The sequence below is a fragment of the Styela clava genome, chromosome 7 (assembly GCF_964204865.1).
Source record: "Styela clava chromosome 7, kaStyClav1.hap1.2, whole genome shotgun sequence".
NCBI lineage: Eukaryota > Metazoa > Chordata > Ascidiacea > Stolidobranchia > Styelidae > Styela > Styela clava.
The window spans coordinates 22,075,397-22,100,213 of record NC_135256.1 but is presented as its reverse complement, the minus strand read 5'-3'; the positions used below and the strand labels follow the sequence as shown (position 1 = coordinate 22,100,213).

Below are 24,817 nucleotides of genomic sequence, written 5' to 3'. Positions count from 1 at the left end.
AATTCCAATTATTTCATAGTTTGGGTTTTCAGTTCGGCCAGGTAAAATTTTTCAGCAAAATCTCCCACCATTCGTAGGTAGCAAAAACCAAATAAAGTACATTCCATTCTCGATATGAACGTGGTCATGTGAAAATTTACGAATGAAACATTCGAAATAAAACCACATTCCTCGCAAGGTGATTTGTAGCATCAAACCAATGATGTGCTAACATTTCGAAGCAATAAAGTATACTATCATTTACTATCAAAGATTTATAGGCAATTTGTATTACGTCGTCTGTAAATTTCCCATTCAAAAGGAGATTATGGCCAAAATGTGGCAACATTAACAGACCATTTCGATGAACTGTTTCATTTTATGACCATGACAAGTCAAAGAGGGAGTTCAGCGCAATGATCTTAATTGAGATATCTTTGAAATGTGTACCGCCACATTGTTTAGGCATTTGTATTTTTGTTGTTTACAAAACAATTCAATCATACGTTTATGATGTGGGTGAAAAATGTAAACGCTGGCTTAATACCAAGTAATTCTCAAGCTTAATGAATATCTGTATTTGGACTGAAATTTAACTCAATAAAATTATACATTAAAACATTCAACTAGTCACAAATAACAAAAAAAAATATTTTTTCTCATGTATGAATTGAATATTGACGAAAAATGCAATAATAACTTCAAGGTCATTTGCCATTTTTTGTTTTTCTATATAAATATTTTACCAACAAAACCACGAATATTTTTGAAGTAGTGGTTCACATTATATGCGGTAAGTTCTTTCAGGAAAATCTGATCAAGTCGGATCACACGCAAACGCGGAAAGAAAAATCAAAAGTGCTGACTACTTGTTAAAAAATAATAAACCTCAAATCCTTGAATTCGGGGAATGTTCATTTCTTTACATATTAACAGATTAAAATACAAGCGTACACACATCACCAACAAAACTATTTTCAGTGTGTGTATAAACTAGTCACCAGTAAGACTTTCTCTTTTTTTGTTGTTAAAATGTCGCACTCTCTTTACGCCTAATTTCGGTTAAATCAGTGCGTTCGCGAGGAATAAAGCGAGAGACCACGAGTGGAGGTAAACTCTCCAAAGTACGAGAGGAACCTACATTTAAAATTGCCTAGCTCGCCTAATTGATCTCATTGTCTGTTCAAACGATTGCGTGTTGAGTTTGGCATTGGAAATCGCCTTCTTATTTACCTAATCTTTACGGTATCATGAGATAGTCTCAAAAAAGCTCTTGTTTGTATAAGTTGAATGCATACTTTTTGTTTTGAGATTGTTAGAAGACTTTATTTAATACATAAATTACGTTTATTGCCATTTCTATATTCGAGGGTTTATTATTGCCTACTTTTAATAACTGTATTCAAATTTGAACATGTACTTGTGTCATTACCGTTAGATGTTTATGACATTATAAATAAGTATTGTTCAATCTATGTTGACGTGTACGTATTATCAAAACAAAATGGACACGCGGCGCAATGTATAAGGGACATACATTGTTATCGAAAATTGTAAACGGCGTATGACAAAACAGCTACAGCAATAGTAACAAATATCTAAAAGATGCAGACATCTGTGGCACAGAATGGTGGAGTTCAGACTCAAAGTCATCAGGACAATATATCATTTAGTATAAACCAGATCCTTAGCCCCGAAGGAGATAATTTGGAAAGTAGAAATGGGGGCTGTAGTTCTGCTATTGAGAGCGACGGGCAAGAAACGACTAATCAAACTGCTGATTACTACGAAATTGAAACTGGCAAGTCGGAGGATGCTCCGAATTCAACGTCGTTTTGCAGGCAGGCTGAAAGTGGCTACTACAACGGTGGCTTTGACACCTACTGTAACGGCTATTATAATGGACAATATCATCCTGCTAATGGGATACCGGATTCATCATTTTATGCCAACGGGTACACCAGAAGTCAAAGATCAAGCTATTTTAATAGTAAACTATCGACTTCCTTGCCGCATGGGAGCTATGCGAGAAAATCTAGTGGAAACGAAATTTTACGGAGTGACTTGACTGCTTACGGTACAAACTGTTTTGATACCAACAGTCATGTTGGGGAATCTGAACAAAGAAGCAGTTGTAAATATATGAAAAATCAGTCCATAAGTTCAAACGGAAATAGCACATCGACAGGTTCTTCCGGGGGACAGAGTGGAAGTGCAGTGTCGGATTCAGTTTCCCCCCAAATGTCGCCCAATTCTACGTCTCCCGGCCGCCATTTCTACAATGGTACAAAATCGGACAATACGCCAATTATCGGAGATAAAACACTTTGCTTTGATGAACCAAAACAACTCTCATCTGATGACCCAAACAGATACAATAGTGCATTTACAGCTTCAAATTATTATAGCAGTTATTGCACAAATTACGCGGCTGCCGCAGCCGCGGCTTCATTTTTTAACGGCGGTATTCCGCCTTCGTCCTGCGGCATGGGATCTTTGTCTATGTCGGCGCTAAGTCCTGTTGTAGCCCAACCCCACCATTTCAATCATCATCAAGCCGCGGCTATGGCTGCAGTTGGTTCTGCAGTCGCGGCAGCGGGAAACAGTGTTATCAGAGTACCAGCCCAAAGGTAAGGTATAAAAGAGGTACACATTTGAATTTTATTATTTTGGTGTAACATCCAAACGGATATAATGGAAATAAATTGAAATCATTCACAATGGGATTGATCTTTTCAGTTGAGATTGATATATGCAGGGCTATGCATTTATGCAATGTTTTAATACTAGTTTACTAAGTATACTAGAGATTCAATGAAATTCCGGTTGACAAAGGAATGTGAGCCATGCGAGACATTAATATTGCTACAATCCATTGTTTTTATTTACCGCAAGAAATTGGTAACCCTCAATATTTTCTTATTCTATGTATTTTACATTTAAACCCATACAATTCGGATTTTTTATGACCGTTTTCATAAAGTTTTGTGGCAAAATCACATTATATTACAACACCCAGTTGTGTATCCTTGCTAAATATTGTTCTAATATTGCGCAGAGCTCCAGGATTAACTGCCCGTCCACCTTTGCTGGGAACGACTTTTGCATGGATGGAAAGTAGGAGAGAACGGATGGCGTGTGAGTATACAATGATTTTTATGTACTTCCATTCCCTTCAGCATCCCACGATGTCTGTCGTGTATTTTTTTTTGTGAAATCATAAATTTCGTAGGTAATGCCGAGAAGATATATATTCATTTTTTAATCACGGTTGTATCACTTTGTTTGTTGACAAAATATTATCGTTCAATATTAAGTCATGTATGATCAATTAACTGCTTATTTTTTAGTGTTACGTAGAAAATTATCTGTCATTAAAATTAATTCATATTCTGAGATGAAAATATATATTCCCAATCAAGTGATTATAAATGTATTCTAGCAAACAGATTTTGCATGTATTGCTTGCTAAATAGTAAACACACCTATAATCGCTGATGAGGATGACTTTCATAATATTATTTGTATATAAACAAATAAAATTATTTATGGTTGATGGCATTGTAATAATCTTTACTCAATATTTTTCGCGGTTCAAAAAACAAAACTAGTCTGTCGGTATGTTTTCTATATAAGTTTACTTTCCGCTAAAGGATATATGAAAGAATTAAGGCAGTTATAACCGTGTCGAAGAAAGCCACCACCGCAGGAAAAAGTATTTCGTAAGGAAATTTCAGTGTAATTATCAATACAGACATATCATTTGCGACTGTCCTATAATATCATGTTTTTTAAATTCGTTGTAATATGAATAATAGCTGACTATCTTGGTCCAAAAAACAATGCTCTTAGTTTTCATTAGCTTGTTCCACTAATTCTAATTGGTGTTCAATGGTATGATGCAATATATATATTAATTTATATGTAAATTGATTTGGACAACAATATTCTTTTTGATTTATCGCTAAGAATCTTTTGAATTATTAATGTAAAATAGCTTATAACACGAGCGAAAAGCATCGAACAACTTTCGCTGTGGCTATGTCGCTACATCGACGCCATTTTGTTCGTTCGCCCCAATCGTCGTCTCGCGGCACTCAGACTGTCATTTTGTTGCCTTACGTCTTTCGGGATTTCGGTTTCCAACTGAGATCGTTGATGGTATAAGTTTTTATTTATGCATTAAATAAATTCAAGTACTTGTGGTTGTAACGCGATTAATCACGAATCCAATGATGCGCCATTTAACGTTGAGTGTTGTCTATTTTGTCTCATATATTCTGTCGTTTCACATCTTTACATTCGTCCGTAATTCCGAAGTCTTGTTCACATCGGCTTTTACTGGTAAAACAAAGATATCTTAATGGAATTGAATTGTCGCTAGCCGCAACTTTTTGCACCTTGCAGGATTGCACATTTTATGATCAAATTGTTTTTTATTCAACACTTGTTTTGGTGGATACCTTTTCCGACTTGTACCAATGTGTAGAATCAAAGAAAGTTTGCTACGCGACTGTGGCATTTTTAGGTGGAAAAAAGTTCCGATGAGAAACAGTTGTTTTCAAAATATGACAACTATCGTACGTTGAATTTTGGGTACTTCCGTAGTGTGTGTACCAGGTTAGGGTTAGGTCATAATTTTATTCCGATTTTCCTTATTTTAGTTCTATCATGAGTTCGGCGACTGTCTGTGTCAGCAAGTGAATATACCCCCTGCCCATTGGTTTTAGTCACATTACACAACTTGGTGTAAAGTAGGCGAACAAAATTAGTTACCTCCATATCGGCACACACACTACTTTTTAATATATACATAATTCAACATAAATAGTGAATGCTTATGCCCAGGGTATCGGGTTAAGAATATACGATAGGCCAGTTCTGTTACCTGCTGCTGGTATTATAATGGGAAGAAAACTATTTATTGTCATGCCTTTCTGATTCGATTGTCTGTTCAATTGATACATTTCTGAGATTTAGATTGTAGTTTTTGATAAATTAAAGGTCTCCAATATTAGTCTGCCCTATAATTTTCTAAGGCCACTATATATATTCCAAACCCATGTTCATGCAAGATTAAATAGCAGCCCGAGAATTGGTATCTTAGTGATTGTTTCATACTTTCATACTAGTACATAAAAGAAGCTATGGACTTGGAAGAGCCCTGATCGTTATTACGCGCAAGTCTAATAATTCAATACACCCTACTATTGCCGGTGGTGGAACAGACAACTGGCCAACTATGTAAAAAAACGCCATGCCACCACTACGTCATGTGGGGTATCGTCGCATCAACTATCAACTCAAATATTTAAATTCATAAGATCAAAATCCACATAACATAATTCTGCGTATAGGAATAGAATCGGTTTTTCATTTTGTGGAATAACTTTGAGCGATTCAACCATCACAATTCTTAATATTGAATAGATTTTCAAACGTCCCTTTTTGATAAAGATTTAAATTCACTTAATCGATATAGACGGGTTCCACGACCTCTTCAAAATTAACGATAATTAAAGAGACTGCGTTTACCACCTGGAATAAACGTGCTATACATTTGTATGATATTTTTCCTTCAAACGGGTGCTGCCACCGTGTAATCCTCTTACTTAAAATGTAAACACTGGTTTTCAATGGATGTCAAGTGACCACACTTTGTCAAAATATCAAGATGCTGACTATTTTTGTGGTTGAAATTGATAGCAAAAGTGTGCAAATCTAAGATGATGGTTTTCGCATGCACCATACATAACTTTATTTAAATATACTTTGTAGCTTATATAGTTGTAGCTTAAACTGTTTTTATAAATTTTTAAAATATTGTCAAACTGCTTCTCCGCAATCAATTCATTTGTAAAATTGAATAATCTGCTATAAAAACTGTTGTTGATTATTAAATAATTCATTTTTTTTTTCAAATTATTTGTGTGAGAATTTGAAGATATTGCAGAAAATTAAACAGTAAAGGATTCTTTCTCTTGTCGGTTTATTCTTCATTATCAGTGCAAATTTTATGTATCCGGCGATCACTTGTCGCCTTCTCCCATCCGGTTATTTAGTAATGGTCCGCCATATAGCGCGCGAAAGTCCAGATAACAGTATTCGTCCATCAAAGGATGATGTGGTGGTCTGTTGAAACATCTATCATCGAGAGTCCACTAGGTCTGTTAGGCAATGTTTCTGATGCTTATATTAATTGTTTTATTGGCCGCGGTTAAATGATGGTCCTCACTGAATATATTCGATGTTTTTACACATTTGATTATTATTTTCATAGAATCACGGAAAGATTAGCACCAAAACCATTTATGCTGATTTTGTCTTTGGGGATTATTGCAATCCCCAACATTCTGTTTTTAGCCATTTGTTGCTGGTATGGTGGACCCAGAAGCGCAATGAAATGTGCATCCATGATTTTATTAAGTACTAAAATCTGTAAAACAAACTGTCGAAGCTGAATCTATACGAATTTACTGTGGAACATATGAAATATACTAAATCTATGATTGAATGATTGAATACCCAAACCAGTAGATTTTGTTCAAGATAATTATATTTCTCTGATATTTCAGAAAGTTGCACTGTTGTTTCTAGATAAGCGCGTATGGACTGCCAATCAAAATATTCACCACAGCGTGGCTAATCGTGATACTTGTGGGCGATGCGTCTGTAAATAAGTCGACTGGTATTCATAGCATATCAAAATACCATATCTAACCAGACGGGAATGGCCAGGTGCATATAGTATGGCTTATACTATATAAAACTGCTTCCTATCTGGTACTTTGTATTGTTTCGCGATATTGGCAAAAGCTTCTTCATTCAAGCGTGGGCCATTGTGTTTAAGTTCAAGTTTGTCTGGACCTGGTTTGGCTGACAGAAAAACAATCAGTCTGAAGAACGCAATTCTTCTGCAATTTTGGGAAAATTTAGGCAGTAAAGCGTCAAAATTGTCCACTTTTTGAATAGTTGCGAAGGCTATCTTGTCCAAAAAATCTAAAAAATCGCCTTCGCTGACCTTGAGTGGTCAATTATCGGATAAAAAAGTCAAAGGTGACCTTCTATTATAGATTTCTCACCTGTATATGAAAACAGGTGCTAACAGCAGCAAATTATGTTTGGTTGTGTTATCGCGGACATATTATGCGTAAAATCAAGTAAAAACATGTAAAATATTGTTCTTCGTCAACGACGTTGCTTGAAGTGACCACCAAGCGACATAGAAAAATGTTTTGACTTCGCATGACTCATGCCTATAATAACAAATTTAGTTCAATTTTATCGTTGCCTTTGGGACATTTCGTCCGAGTGATTTAAAATATGCGAGTTGAATAAAAATATCGACAATCTGGGGCTGGCTAAATTTTGAAAAAAGTGATTACTTCAACTATATATATATATAGTCGTTTGCATATTCAGGTTTTTGATTAACAAATGAACTCACTCTAAATCTGATAATGTACAGTTAATAGGTATAGAACCACGATAAAGATACTGTGAAATTCCTTTTTCGGTTTCATTAAAAACAGACAAATTTTTAGTGTAAATTCTCTATGATACACCTGAACAAAGAAAGTTCCAAAATAAATTAAAAAGAATATCTTTGGTGTTATATATTGCTGCCCTATATAAATATGGAAAAGTTGGATCAATATGGCTAATTATTTGAAATACATGGGAAACTCGAATATTTAGTTCTGAATTGTCCCTTATTTAGTTCTGAAGTTTTATTTATCTTGAAATATTCATGTAACATATGAACCAAAAATACGGAATTTTTGAACTTATAAATGCTTTGTATATACAATTAAATACTCATCAATAGCCAGAAAACTTATTATCCACCACCATTTTTGTCTCCTGATTTAATATTTTCCTCATTACAGTAACACGACGAGTTGGGCATCCTTATCAGAGTAGAACGCCACCTAAGAAAAAGAAGCCAAGAACATCGTTCACTCGAATACAAATCTGCGAGCTTGAAAAGCGATTCCATCGGCAAAAATATCTTGCAAGTTCCGAACGTGCTTCCCTAGCTAAAACATTGAAAATGACAGACGCACAAGTAAAAACGTGGTTTCAAAATCGACGAACAAAGTGGAGGTGAGAGATACTGATTTATAAAGCTTATTTCAATACCGTTTTTTTGATATCTGAAATACGTTCACGCAATCCAAGGCTTTATTAAGATTATATAAGTGCGAATATCATAGAACAGATAATCTGTGATAACAAAAAATAGGACCTCTATTGTTAACATTACACTGAGAATATGGTGAAAGTAATAATTCTTATTTTCATTCTATTGCAATGTGTGTGAATACTTATCATACGAATGAAAATGCTTGGCATTGAAGAATTCGTTTCAAATCCACACATAATGAAATAGATACATGTACATTTATTAATAGCATGTCACATTGTACAACTTCATGATGACTACTGGAAAATGTAGGCTTCCATAATGCCCGCAAAAAGAGTATAACATGGGATACGTAATACATATGGCCATTTATATTTCAATCAAAATGATTTTATACGCAATGCCTAGCAAATTCAGCCTAAAGCCGTCGTATTTTGACGCATGATGACATTAAACAGATCTCTTTAGCGTAATTTGAAAGGAGTATAGATTGATGGTGGTATGTATAACAAATTTCCTTTTTAATGGCGATCACAGTAGTAAGTTTATTGCGTTAAACGTCAATCGGATACTACACCGTTATATAAACTTTTCCACGCCATTAGGTTTTGTTTCATTGTAGATATACGTTTATGAATAGAAAATCGCGACAGATTTAAAAAATAATAAAAGTATTCTAGAAATATCAATACAAATTATTCCTTATGTCATTTCATTTGACAAATTTTTATTGACTTGAAAACTATTTGATTAGCATTCCGTTCTACTACGTATAAATTGTCATGCGCTTTGCGCAATATACGATTATGCCAAAAAAATTAGTAAAAAAGGTGAAAGATATGTGTTACAGTAATATGTTAGGTATGAACTTAGGTATGAACTATGATGGACATATCAAAATGCTGGGATCTGATATAAAATTTTATCACACTATTAAATATATATATATAAAGTAATTGTTATAACAACTAATTAATTTACATATCTCAACATAAAATGTGTACAATAATTATAAAATTCCAATGTGATTGACTAATTATCAAATCAATTAGCAGTTTATTATTCATCTGGACAATTTGAAAAAAATCTACTTGACTGGCAGGAGGCATCTTGTGTAGTATAAACACAAACGTTGACCTACAACGGTGATCAAAGCGTTATCTTTGACACAATCGGGATATGAGCAAGTAACAGGTGTTGTAAATCTACCTGAAATCTTTCGATTACAACGGTTTTCCTAGTAATCGAATGGAAATTTGCAATGTCACACTTTTAGGGAATCCCACGTGAAAATTATGCCCCAGCAATTCTTAAATATTAAAATTGAATGATATTTGAAATGAATATATTTCAATATTAATAAAAAATTTGAACTCATTCTACGTAGCCTATACGACACGGTTTTGGGTAACCGTGATTTTTATAGAAAGCTCATAATTTCAAAGGGTTTTAAATAGGGTTTAAATTTCAATAAATTAACTGTAATTTCTAATATTAGAAACATGAAAATTTTAAGAATATTTTGAATCCAGAATCCTTAAATTGCGTACTTGGATATTCCCAGACCATGATATATATTTTACGACAGTCTATTTTGAAAAACAAAATAGACTCAAGCTTTCCTTTTTCGATGCATTTTGTTGGCGAATCCTAAAACGTTGGAAGGAGAGCGCATAAGAAAAATCTAGTATTTTGTTACATGTTGGTAAATATTTTGAAGGAACTGTTTATCACACCTCTGAGTTCAACCCCGCTATTGATATTGTCTATATAAGGAATCAGGCTTCAGTTTACTTGGTTCCGGCTTTATACTAAAATGGCTACCTTCATAAAGAATACTATAAAATATTATTTCCACAATAGCAAAATAGCTCCCACAAGACAAGATTAATAATAACAGTTCTAGAAAATGAAAAGGTCAATAGCAATGACCGACCGACGTTAGGTTCAGTTATGTAAAATATAGACCATAAACAGATTAATTCTAAATTGAGCGACATTCAAGTTTTGACCAAAAACAATTAAAATAAGTAATGTTATAGTTCATATATTATAGACCTAAACGTCCTAAAGAGATATACTGGAAAAGAGGCTTTATGGGCACATTGTATATCTATCTCATAAAGTATCAATGCAACCCCAAAACGGTTGGCTCGGCAATTCAGTAATAATTCATATAAAATAAAATATATAAAATAAATATATAGCGAGCTACGTGCCACATATAATTTACGTCGCCAAATGAGAAACCGATGTGGACATTGAAAGGTTATCGTCTCAGGCCTGCGGGTAGATGTGCCAAGCTTACAGGAACCCCGGGTTATAATGTGATGAAGCACTCTTCATTGTAGATGTTGCGGTGTAGTTGGTCAGGAAGGAGCATTGCTATATTCAAACTTATTAAGTTTTGAGATGTTTGTAACTACATGTCGTATTCCCATGACAATGCACATAAATAGCGTACTACGTACATTCTTTATCCTAAGTCATTTTCATTGAAATAAAAAAAAATTTATGTCTTCGTTTTGGTTAATTGTTCATTACGCCATGAAATCTATGAGTCTTGTAACTTTTACTTCTCGAAAAAGATTTGTTCTTGTTTGAGCACTTTCAGTTTTCCATATTTTTTTTATATTTCGCCTGCTGGGAAAATGTCGCGATCAGGCGGCGCCGCGGTTTTGTCGGATTATATTGTTCTATAAACAGATTTAAAACGCGCAACATTAATCGCATGTCGAAAATTGTAAAATTAAAGCTGGTCGACTATTTATTGTAAACAACGTTACTCTCCACATGAGCACGGACTATCTTTTCAATGCGCTTTTAAACTGCTCACTTATACTGGTTTAGGAATATTTATTCAAAAAATATGAGACTATATAACAATCAACCAAGCATGAAGTGTTAATAGTGTAATACTATTTAACATGGTGAATCGATTATTTACGGTTCATACATAGACAAAGTTTATCTCAGGACTGATGTGGTCTTCAAATTTTTGAATAACACCGTCTCAAATTTATGCTTAAATAATGTGAATCTCATTAAATTTAAGTAGGCTAATTCTCTGGAAAAAGACTTTAGCTTATCGCCACCAAACTTAATGCGTTTCGCGGATTCGTCATCATCACTTTCTTATAAAATTCGACGGAAAATGAACCTTTGAAGTAAGCATGTGCCGTCTTATCACAGAGGTTTTTGTATTACATATCCGTTGGTTTTGGTCTTATTGTAGCACCGCAAGAACTCCGACTTTAATTTGTGGCCTCTCGAATATTTGCAATGGATCACGACTAGCGGGTATTCAAAAATAGGACGATCAATTCTTAGAAAGGTCCTAATAAACAAATGGCGTTGGGCACCCACGCCTCTTAATCTCGGTCTACTCACCGCCTTATACGTTGTCCCAATTTCAATGACATATTATAAATACAATAATTTATACTATATATACCATATATATATCACTGCCGTGTTGGTAACATGGATGGGCTCAAAACGGAAATGTTTGTGGGATGGGGCTGAATGTGCAAAGTTGAGAAATCAATTCCATACATCAGCAATTGTTCTTTTCCATCCATTTGTATCACTTGTCGTTCAAGCATTTTAAAAAGTAATATATATGTTCGCGCATATTTGTTTCCCCGAAATGTAAACGAAAGTGCGAACCCGAACTTCCGAGTTGACTCAATGCGGTTTAGACTTACCACGAATCGTGACTAAAAATTAATCCTCATTTGAAAAAAAATTTAAGTACTTTTTTGCAATCACAGCTATAAATAGAAAATGCTTTGATAAACAGCAACCGGTCTTACTATCTTGTAAAAGCAGTTTATGAGTTGTAACATATAGTAATTAGGAAACTTGACAGGTACATGAAATGGTTTTCACACGGGAAACAAATTGCAATAAATACGCTATAGGACGCAATTCATTACCCGGTTAGTGAACAATATAAACGGTTTATAACACTACTGAACTATATTCTTAGTGGTTAAAAATTGTTGTTGTCGCTAGAAGACTCTTACTTTTAATAATTTCAAAGATTTTTGTGGGCTCTGTGAGACTTGCTTTTGTGTGTGTGATGACGTCACGGAACTAAAAATTGCAAAATTGCGCACCTTGTGGCGGCTTCGCGGTCGTAATATGATGGTCAGTCGAAGTCGGAAATACTACCGGTACCCTACCGGTACTGTGAAGGACTAGATGCCTGCACTACTTCGTTTTGGCCTCCGTGTTCATATATTTGAGCATGGCTCTCTTGTATTTTTGTACTAAGTTCCACTTAGTTTTCATTTCAATTAGTTTCCTACTGTGCGTAATGATTAGTATCTTACATACATAATAGTAAATAATAATCAGTTCTGCCGAAATTACTACTAAATAAGTCGAAAAATGGTGGGTTGTTCGTCAGTAATCTTTTTATTTTAACAGTTTAATCAATAACCCATGCTTAATTTGCATTAGCTTTTACAGATATGGTATAATGTATTATTCGTCGATAATTAATATGTGAAAATTTAATTGTACAATAATCATGTAAATCTAAGCATATTTTTGGTGGATTCACACTCAAGTGATGATGCATATTTAGTGTGATTATATTAAATAATATATTAAATAATATTGTAAAATATGAAGTCACGCACTCGGGGTTTCGGATAAATTACAACCTGACAAAGGTATTCTTAAGTGAAAGATTAGAATTATTTGGAGGGCAAAAAGACAGAGAAGATTAGTCGATACCGGAATTAATTCACTCTTCAAATCTTGTTACGAAAGTGTGAAATTGGACCATGACCCGGAGTGGACGTGGTCACTGGCCAATATGTTTCGAGACATTTTACCCAATTCCCATGGTGTATTTTCTATTTATTAAATTAATTCGTTTTGTAACGTTGAGTGTGCCTTTAAACGCATTCTTTGTATGTATGCATGATTGAAATTTGTCATTTTCGCAACTGTTTTATGGGTGTTTAAACTTCAAACATTTTCTTCAAATAAAAATGTATCATGTTTATTCAATTTGTTTTTTAATATCACAAGTTAGTCCCTTTGATTTCAACAGGCTCCTTTCCAGTCCCACACGTTGTTGTTACAGAATTGGCGAAATTCAATTTTAGTTAATTTAAAAGAGGCAAACAAAATCTTACCGCTGTCGGCTTGATTGACTGACAGTCTGATTGCGAATGGCCGAATGCCGGCAGCGAAGCAGAAGAGGGGACGCAAGTTTTCTGCTCTAAAGCAGAGATTTGGCCTGCTTTGTAATAGTTCCGTGTTTTTGGTCATGGAAGCGTTTCTCGTTGCCCATGACACAAGAAAGTTTCACAAAATGCAACCGGTACCTGTCAACAACAGTGTTCTTTTACACCATTCCAAGACACTGTGGCGGGATGTGACATCTATGTAGTCGCCGTATTTAGATGATAATTCGAGTTAACAAAGTACGACGCTTCCCAGATTGAAGTCTCATAAAGACTTAATAACAGCAATATTAAGAATGGTCAGTACATAATCTTAACGTTTTAATATTATCTCTCGTAACTTAATATCTGGAGAGTTCGCAGACTAGAACGACGTAATTGCGCATGCGCTCTTTGACATGACGTAAGACACAAGCGAACATAAATCGCGTTTGGACTAGTTGGTCCAAGCGTTAAAAAGAGATTTTGCGTATTCGAGAATTTGGTTCGATATAAACGGAACGAGAGTAATTTGATATACAGATTTTTATGAAACTAAAAGAATTCCACATAAACATATAAAATCGTAGCAGTAAAGCAATAAAAAAATTGTGATACATAAAATTGAAAATTAAAGTTCGGACTTGACCGTACCGAGACTCTCACTTCTAAAAATGTGACAAGGTGGCGAGAAGAAAATACATCGATTTCTTAGGGACTATAACGAGATTACACGCATAAACGGATATGCAGCATAAAGTGGCTCCAATCGATCTGATAACTGACGAAGGAGCGACGTGAAGGCGTCAAGTCCAGACAATAGATAGAGCGATAAAGCTGGCCGAGTGCGAATCCGTTCCAGGGGCCGCAAACTCAATTTTGCGGACGACGTTATTTCCATTAAATTGAAAGTTAATGAAAAATCCACAGATTAGGAATTGCGTTTCTTTTGGTTTTACTTTTTCATTCGGGGCATTTCTTGTCGTTTCCCAGAGCGGCCAAAGTCAAAATTCGAAATTAATAATCGGGGCGAAAAAACAAAGACGATTTGGGACCCTAATCGTCTCCCCTAAATCACATCGCTCGGAATGCAATATTTGCCATTAGGGACGGTCGAAATTGAAAAAGTCGTCGACCGTTTAATTTCCCTATTAACTCGAGTCATATATTATTCATTTGACAGGCAGTTATTTTGGTATAAAAACTAATAAACTGTAGGGAACCTTACTGCAAATATGATATAAAAACAAGCACAGAAATGACGACAAAATACAATTACGGGTGATTTTGTTTCATCAGATATTAGGTTAAATAGAAGGTTACCTCAATCTTAATCTCAACATAGTACGCAAATGAGTTAGCTTAGTAAATGCCTGTCATTGTTCATATACATGACTGTAATAACTGACAAGCAGCTCGGTTCAAATTGCTAAAGAGTTGTCTTTAATGCAAATGCTGTAACCGCAAATTTACCATTATGATTGTGGATCTCAGTGGAAGACAAAATTTGGCTGAATTTTACTTGAAGTATTATGTTCGTGTCATTTTTGCCTGCCTGATCGAGTTTTGTTTTTCTTTCAAAAGTAAATTCGAAGAAAATATATTGACAACTTGAATTTAGCTCAAAAGTCACGTTATCGTCGACCATGGGAAGCAGCGACTCATATTTATGGGGCTTCACAATTCGAGGTGTTTGTTTTTAAAGATGAGATTGATAGAGTTGTATGCATGCACCGCTAGATACTACAAATAGATGAAACTGCTATTAGGTGTAAAGAAAATATCCTCATAACTGTGTTGTCATATGTAAGGTGAACCATTCCTTGGGTGGTATGTGTGATAATTAAAATTAAAGCACATTTGGTAGAGACTATGTCCATGCTATTTGAGTCAAATTGAAGACTAAAGCATCATTCAACCTATGAATAATCCATGCAAGTTTGGCATTTCATGACAACATCGCCGTCTAACTCATTCATTAGTTTGCGATTTTGACGCCATCGCGATTAATATTTGAAGAAGTATAGCTTGTGACCATCATGCAACGTTGTACAACAATACGTAACATTTATATGAGATTGCTTACTTTTTAGCACCTAACAGAAAATTACAAGTTTGGACTTGAAAGCTTAAAATGGATTTAAAAAGATGTCTTGTTTGTTGGCATAATTAAAACTCTGGCGAGTTGAAGCGAAAAATATCTGCGAACCGTTGAAAATTTAAAGAAATCTCATAGTTAAACACGTTCAATTTCCTAAACTGCTTGATATGGTTCTATCTTTGACCGGAATGTAAACTTTCGTGAGAATATATATATATATATATATTATTACGAGGGGTAAAAAACTTTCACATGAAGCAAGGCTTTACGGGGGTTTTCATCATTTCTACTAAAGACCTAGTCTTCCCGGTTCTTCCTAGACCGAAAAGTTTATCATATCCCAAGTGAAATATACGCGTAAAATACTTATTTAATTTCCGTTTATTGGATTTTGGACTAATATAACATGTTTGGCTTTGTTTCAGTAAAGAAAAACAAGTTATCAATCAATTTATTTCCATTGTTACATTTATCATAGCTTTTTATAATTGGTTATATATAAGCATTCTATACTGTACAGCATGTAAATGCATTGGCATCTTAGAAAGCTACCGTAATCATAATGTACTTTAGGAATAAGATGAAGGTTATATACCTTATATCGCACGGCAAATTAAATCAAACAAACAAGGCCCAGAGATGAGCGATCCTCTGGGATTCATTCCATCGATTCGCCATATTTGATAAATTATGAATTATTGATATTCGATTGCACCTATTATGCGCTTTGTAAATACATATTTGTGGATTCCCATAAACGCAGCTATGAAAAATATTATTGCTGATATTTACTTCTAAATTTTAAATTAGGCAAAAACATGAGTCTGTCTTGTTATTTCGTTTGATCTTTTGTTTATATTAAACATGGATTAAATTTAAAAATTCACTGAGGTATCACGATCTATTTTTGATCTGATTTAAAGTCCAAGATCAACTTAAAACGACAACTCGGATTACTGTCAGGAATTACAAATTGTGAATTAATCGGATGAACTTAAAACTATTAACGCTGTTGAAATATGATACGATTTATTAACTTTAACATGTGGTAAACATGAATTATTCTTGAAAGAAAATTTAATTAGCACATTGTAAGCTGTTTTTAAACGTGTTTTGGAAAGATTTCACATCAGAATATATGCTTTTCTTTTCCGTTTCTGGCAGTATTTGAGAGTTCATTAAATATTCCTGTTAAATTTTGTATAAGTGTCGAACTCAGACTTGTATTTCTGGTCTCTGGCAACATTTGAATATCACCATCGCGTCTTTCAGCGGTGCATGCCAAGTTGGTTGTATTCTTAGACGGGTTACCCGACAGTGCCTTTCGCATATACATACGTCTATTCATAACTTGCTGCCATATTACCAGGAAATATGGCTTAAATCAGAAAGTGAATAATATTCATATTCGTTCAATTTTAGATTAATCATAAAAATCGTTTTTAACAAGTTGTGAGTTAATGAGGGTTTTCTAAAAAGTGTTACTTTGGATAAACACTTGTAAAATTAAGGATCTTTGTAAATTTCCTTTTACTTATGGTTAGTAAATTCAGGTGTATGGCATTTTTCTGGTTTTACAACTGACAAAATGTTTGTCGCTCGAAATAAACGTACATTATTTTGCAGTGAACATTATAACGTTATATTAATCGTAGTGCTGTGTACTTCTGTTTACGACGCTTTTACACTCCTTTCACGCGCCATATTTTAATTTTACAAGCCTAGTTTAATCTAACATCAGAGCATCTAATTTTACCTTAAACTTAAATAAATAATATTGGAGTAAACCGCAATAAACTGTGATATTTTTTACAGACGACAAACTGCAGAGGAAAGAGAAGCAGAACGTCAAGCAGCACAGAGACTTATGATGCAATTACAGCAAGAAGCTTTATCCAAAACGCCGATAACAGCTCCAGATCCAATATGTCTGAGAAACGCTTCTTTATTTGCTCTTCACAATCTTCAAGCAACTCTGGAAAACAAATAATTTGCTCTCGCGAAGTGAACAACTTTCTCCTGAATATTCCCGAAGTTTGAGCTAAATTTTAAATAAACCAGTCGTCACTAAACTGGTGACTATGTGTTTTATAAAGACCATTTTTGTAATGGTTGCTATGGGATATTTTATTTGCTAAGAGTCGAGTTCGATAGCAAATCCTGAAACCAGCAAATTAGACTGGTTCACTGTAGAAAGTCACTAAAACAAATGAGATTTTTTATAGGGTTTACAATCACATGACGTCAACAACAAAGTTATTAAACAATGTATGTTTCGTGTGAACCAATATTTCGAAAATTTAGCCGTGACAATACAGGCTTTGAGGATGTGAAACCAGATGAAAATTACTCCCCTTCCAGCGAAGGAAAAATGTTGCAAAACGAAATTATGAAACGTGAAATCATAAACTGTATTTTTGTTTGATTGCTATTCAACAAAAAGAGATTTTGACGCGTGAAATTATTATGTTTTCATATTAAAATTGTTCAATTTTAGTGCAAATTACTTACATTTTTACGTTCTATATTTTTCGTATGTTTTATGTAAACTTATTACTTATTTTTAAAATTGAAAATAAAAGCAGTGGCACACAATTCTTTATCATAATGGCCGATCGAACACGGGCATGTGCATATTTACTTCACACAGTAAAATTTGATCATTGTCAAGCGCGATTCTTATATTAGTCTAGTTCCCGATTTTATATTGGACAATATATCAAAGTGTAATGAGTGGTGTGTAATGAGTTATGACCAATTTCTGAGATTTAAATAGCCTACCTTTCTAACTGCAATACTGTGGAAAGTTTGCCTGTCTGTTTTCTAAAGACTTATTCAACATGATTACGTCTCCGCATTTATGAAAACAGCACAGCGAATTTGTATTGGCGCATTATTCGAAACCTATGTGCTATTTCAAAACTTTGCTCTGATAAAGCTGTTATTAAAATATAGTACATTTATTTTTTACATTCCTCATACTATTTGTAACACTTCTGAATTTTTTTTTTTTTTCAAAACAACTCTCGGTATTTATTTTTAACTTTTTTTCTTTTCTAATAAAATGAAAAGTTTGAGATCCTCACTCAAGCTCAATACTACGTTCCTGATGTTTTCTATATTCATTGTTTGTGTTTGTTCATTTCGTTTTGATCAACATTATTGTTGTTTATTTTGTAAAAATATATCTGTCGAGTCTAAACATTGCTCTGCTCTGGTTACATCGTTTTATTTATGAGCATGAACTTCATTTGTCGTAAAAAAATATTTTTTCGTGGATGTCATAAAGATTCAAATTCCAATTTTTTATTGTTAGATATGGTGTGCTATAAAGAAGCCCAAACATGGTGGATTTTTAATACACCTAATCTGCAAATCCCGACGTTTTCCCAGCAAATGAATATAAATTTAATAGGATTTCTGAAATGTTTTGCGTCAAACTTTCTAGAAAACATATTTGTACTTAGCAATGCGATGATCGGTAACGACTACAACAAGAACGCAGCGAAAAGCGTGTGAGAAAATACTTGAACGAATATGAAAGAAATAAACACTACGTAACACGGGATGAAATATCAACGACTTGGAATAGATATTATTTGATCAATAAAATTTCATTTTTGGAATACCGTTGTATTGATTTTCATTATTTTCTTACAATCTTCCTTTATTACTGTTATTATTCTCACATTCTGCGATTGATATGTCAGATGATGTTCCGATCTCATTAAAATTACCAAAATTAAAAATGTGTTTTCACGTTTGTGGAAATTTGAAAATTTTTTGTAGAGAAACATTAAAAACTACCCGTTCATGGAAAAGCTCCTTCTAAGTGTGCAGCATTTTCCAATACATAGCCATTGTAGGTGCGAGAAGGGTTAATTTTTATCAATTTTCAAACAAGGCCTATATTAGTACAACACACCGTCATTATTTTTGAAAATTGTCAAAGAAAAAAAATTGTCTTGTCATCAATTTTACAAAATGGCGGGCGACAGGGGGTTATTATGCATTCTTGTTTTTATAATCACGACCCTGGGAAACGTTACGGAGCCTTGGATCTCAATCCATATACCTTAACGTATTTTAAACAAATGATTCTGTTATACCGCCTTTTCAAAGTGGTAAAATATCTTTTAAAAAGCTTTACTTTAAATAAGTTTTACTATTTTAGATCCAATAAGAAAACCACACAGGCTGGTGGGGATGAATTGAAGGATTATAGAATTTTCAGTTTTCATTGTTTTTAAAAAAAACACAAAAACGAGGGGGCCGATGTGTATTTTGGACAAAATAGTCCTGCCTATATGCAAATATAAACAAGACAGTGTCAGATTTTATATGATTACGTAAAAAGCTTTTAATACACGGATATGTTTTGGTGATCCATACTTATTTTTTCAAGTAATCTGTTGAATATTCAGAATTAAATATGATGCATCGCGTTGTACTTTAAGATTAATATGACAAAGAAATAATAAAATATCTGGTTATAATTAACAACCGAGATGTAGGACATATACAAAACTCTCGGCCATATTTTCAACTACATATTATAGTTCAATCTACTGCAAGCAGTCGATCGTCACATGACACTGCGGCACGCCTCAACTTATGTGTACATATATTTACTTATTGTACTATCTGCGGGGTAAAAATGTATTTGCTAGTTTTAGTATAGCATTGCGAAAAGTTAAATTGCGAGCATCTGGCAGGTTAACGGGCAGACTTTGGCAAATACCCAATTTAAAAAGCAATTATAAATAAGTTATGAATTCAACTTGAAATTGACACCTAATAATGTTTGATATTGTCGGACGCAAAAACAATAGGTGCCAAGTCAAGTAAAATATCCGGCTTTATCCGCGAAAACATACAAAATACGTTTAATTATTCAGCAATATGAATGCAGTCCAACTTTTACCCCAAATGGCATCGGGGGAACGAGTTAAAACCGGTTATTTTGGACATATTACAAGTAAACAAATTGCAGATATCATCTTGCTGGTTACAATGGAGTGGCATTGGTGACGAGGTACGTCGTTTATCGCGCCGTAAGGTGTCTGCTGCGTAGGCTACCGCCGGCTGTTCGGCCATGGCCATGTCAGATAAGTAACGCGTGACAATTAGGTGTAATATCAACAAATTGACAAGCCTAGGGATTGTGCCATTTGTTTAGATTCCTTGTAATCTTACGTTGGACATCAAACGGAATGCGCGATTGAATTGGGAGATTTAACTGCGCGTTTTCTACTTGTAAAATACTTGAGTAACTATATATACAAAGTTCAAATTAATATTTCCAATAACAGATTTCAATATTTGCTTGAAATAAATATCAATAAATAACTTTTTATTTCATTCAATGTCAGGTTTTCTATCAAAACGAGTTGGGTTATAAACTAGCACATTTGTCGATGTCATTTTAAGTCATTAACTCAATGTCAATTTAATTTCATGTAGTTGGAATAGTAGTTTGCCAGATGCTTTATAATGTGACTACTACATCACTTCAAAATTTCAAAAATTAGGCGGGAACTGAAATACGTTATATTTTAAATTAATTAATAATGGAGATCTCGCTTATTGAAAACAATATATAACATTTTATTATTGTAATCGCAAAAAATAAAAAATAATAATAACGATAATAGGCCTCAAAAAGACAAATAAAATTATTAGGCTTTCAATTTAATCCGCTACGAAAAATGAGTTTACACGCTAGTAAAGTATTTAATTGCACGGATAAAAAACCAAATCTTCCTGTTATGATTTTGCGAACTGTTGCGCATTGTGTTGCACTAATAGTAGCTTACGTGAAACATAGCTGTTGTAGTCCAAGAATCAGTTATCATAAGAAGATTATACTTGATTTTCGAAATCATCGGTTTATAATATGAAACAATGACGGAAGCACAACAACTTGTACGTAACCCATAATTTTGCCTTAGCATGTAATTGAACAGATGCACAAAAGAAATAATATCAACAAGATCAATGTGGTAGATTTAAACAAGAGCTTTACCTGTAAATATCTAGACTCGAAAAGAGGCTAATAAAAAGTATGACGAAATATATTTTTTCTACGTGTGAAATAGTAAAGTATATGCAATTAATCACACTATTGAGCTATTTTGATAGACATCTTTAAAATTGAATTTTCTATTAATTTTTAAAGCAAAATGTATATGCAAAACAACGCGCAATAAAAGTGTATTCATCAGGAACACATCGTCGTAAACTCGTTTCAAGGTGCGGGGGCAATATTGTCTAATGTCTCATTAAGCGATTTAGTAGTGGTTTTACGATTAATGAAATGCTGTCTGTGGAAGCATACATGACTGAGCGTGTACAATGAAGTTTCGTGAACCGAGCTAGTTCATTGATTTGATTATCATGTACGAAGATATTGTTAATTACTTGTACGCCTACTTTTATTGAGTGTCTTTTAGAAATTTCCCCCCGTTCCATCATAATGATTTTGATAGTCGTGCGAATAATGATTTTAAAACTATTTTGAAAATGCATTAGTGGGGACAAGGAAATCGATAATTAGACGATTTGATCAGAATTGTTAATTCTATTTAGTTTGTGGCAGAAGAATTAATTATAAATTGCTTCGAATTTTGGTAAAGACACGTTCTTTTGACTAAGCTTTTACATTAAGAAAATAAATTGTAAAAGTTGATATGATTATATAAAATTTCATTGAAATTTAGTCCTAATTCTTCGGTTGGAAGACTACAAAAAAGTTAAATTATCTGTAGAATAGTTTGTGTGAATATACCATCTTGGCAATGCGCGGCAGAATAGGAAGCTGTATTCAACTAAGGCACTGGAGAATATTTTATTTGTTTTTAGAAGGAATCAGTCTCACCTTCTTAACGTATAAGTTTATATTTGAATTTCATGGCAACCTATGACACCTGTTTATCCCTTCCCGATCTTTAATATACTGGTCGTTGTTGACAAACCGTGTTGCGCTTATTGCCAATTATGATTCTGAATTAGAAATATGGTTCAGAACTTGAAATAATGATTCTTGATATTATCAAAAAAGACAACGGAAAGTGACACACCCGCGCCTATGAGAAAAAAATTATAGGATTAGTTCATTCTCTTGAATAAAATTTGATAGAATTGTTTTGGGCGTAATATTTATTTTGTATACGAGTATACACATAAATTACTTTTAATATGATAGAGATTAGAATGGATATTGTGAAAAGCAGTCTCGAATGTAAAAATCACAAGTCCGCGAATTCGTTGGTATTTTGACGACAGCGCCCTTTGTCAATTGTAAAAATCGTTGGCAACTTGATGGATTTCAACAACAGAGCGTTAAATCGCACGCGTCCGGCACTCGCGTTTAAGTGGGCATTTTCAGAAGCGGAAAATCGGAGACAAATCGTACTCGTTTGGAGCTGTCAAACGAGTTGATTACAAACCAAATTTTCTTTGTGCATTTGATGAAAAAGCATACGTGCCATTGACGGGCAATAAAGATATGACTAGATCAGTCGATTTAACCAAAATATCCCGGCTGTCAAGTAAAATGGGACTTGATACGGTATTTGCATTAACGATAGTACCCTTAAATATAATTTAATATGCGGTACAAAATTATCGACAGGGCATCACGAATGTTATAAATCATCATTCAAACGGCAAATCAACAAGGGAATATCTTTCTTATCTTATAATGGGTGAATGAATGGAGTGAATCAAATTAAAATCGCATTGTTTTCCGAATTCAGAAGATCTCAATTTCAGGCTTCTCAAATACGTAGTATTCATTCCTTAAAATTATTTATATGTATATATACAATATCCGTGAGTAATATTCAATATAATTAAAATGTACTGAACGACGTCACAGACGACATTCCGACGAAATAAATGCAAAAACTATCATTATTTGGGAAAGTTCATACTGTGGTTGATATCTCTATTATTTCACCATGAAGTTTGTATTTGTGGTATTCATCAACTTTGCGTGTCCCCGCGAAAGAAGGAGTTCAATGAAATGATGAAATACTGTACATCAAAACTATATTCACTGAAATCTTTGAGTGCTTATGATAATATATAATAAAAAATAAATGTACTTCTGTAGCAGTCCAGGCTTCTATAGATCTTTTAAACTCTAGAAAGCTTTGCCTGAAAATCAAGATATTCTGGATGACATGAACCACGTTTTTTCATTAATATATTATATATTATCTTGTTATTATTTTCCTGCCACCTCATACATCGATTCATGGTGTAGATCAGGGATGTGAAGCCTGCGGCCCGCGGGCCAAATCGGTCCTTAAGAAAAAATTATGCGGCCCGCGAAGAAATGCCAATTTTGAATGATGCGCAGTCCGCTAAAGGAGTTTGTAATTTAATTTGGTACGTGTGAGTCATTCCAATCCCTTTGCGTTGCGAAGCCTATACCTGAGTCCAATTTATTATCTATATGCTTATTAGTTTACAATGCTTTAACAGCTAGCATGTGAAGACAAAGCATGTCTCAAGATCAATATATATATAGGCTATTGCATTTCTGCAGAAGTACGATTTACATGTATATATATTCACGGTATTTTATATTACAAGAATTAGTTTTAAATCTCATCTAGTTTTATTGCATGTGGGCAAATGTTGAAAGAAACGAATGGAACACTTTCATTTGCAAATAAATTATACACTATATCTACGAAAAGTTTCGCTCCTGACCAGCGATAACGATAAGGAAAATTTTGCATCAAAGCCTCCTCACAATTTTTATGGTGACTCGCGGTTAAGAACATATCGTCAGGCTAACAACCGAATTGCGTAAGTCGTTTTTGGCGATTTTGAGTTTTTTAGAAAATAGGTATTTATGTAATGCTGCGCACCTGTGACTGTGCAATTGTGCATGTGATTTGTGCAATTGTTTCGTCATAATGAATTATCATTGTTAACGTAAGACTGTTGTGACGTCACAAAGGCAAATAGCCTCGGCGAAGTATTTTTAAGTTTTTGTATCTCAGATTGTAGCTTAGCGTTTATAAATTTGAATTTATACTACATTATACTACAGTATAAGAAGGCGTGCACTTGTGATATTCACTGTCCGAGTCCAATTCACCTTGGTTGGCTTTTATATTGGGTGCATTGCTGTTTTATTCCTTATACTTAATCTTAGTCTTATTTCGGTGGGTGTGCAGAGCGATGAAATATATATTTTTAAACATAAAAAATAATGTAATTGAAACAGATTATCCTTATTTGGGGATTAGACATCGTAGATACTGAGAATTACATTCATTTTTTGGAATGTTTGGTTTTCAGAACTGGTGCATATAGGCAAGTTGCAAAATTGCGTATGTCCCTAAGTCATAGACACATTTCTGCCTTATGACGTTACATAACTGCGTCATA

General features: G+C 33.9%; 1 protein-coding gene across 1 annotated transcript; it reads left to right on the top strand.

Annotated features, from left to right (window-relative positions):
- Positions 1-1,356: 1,356 nt before the first annotated feature.
- On the top strand, positions 1,357-18,422 carry LOC120328351 (uncharacterized). Its single transcript, XM_039394814.2, has 4 exons — positions 1,357-2,609; positions 3,038-3,117; positions 7,869-8,085; positions 17,225-18,422. Exons 1-4 carry the CDS (start codon positions 1,585-1,587, stop codon positions 17,397-17,399), a joined length of 1,497 nt encoding a protein of 498 aa, XP_039250748.2. The 5' UTR covers positions 1,357-1,584; the 3' UTR covers positions 17,400-18,422.
- The last annotated feature ends 6,395 nt before the right edge of the window (positions 18,423-24,817 follow it).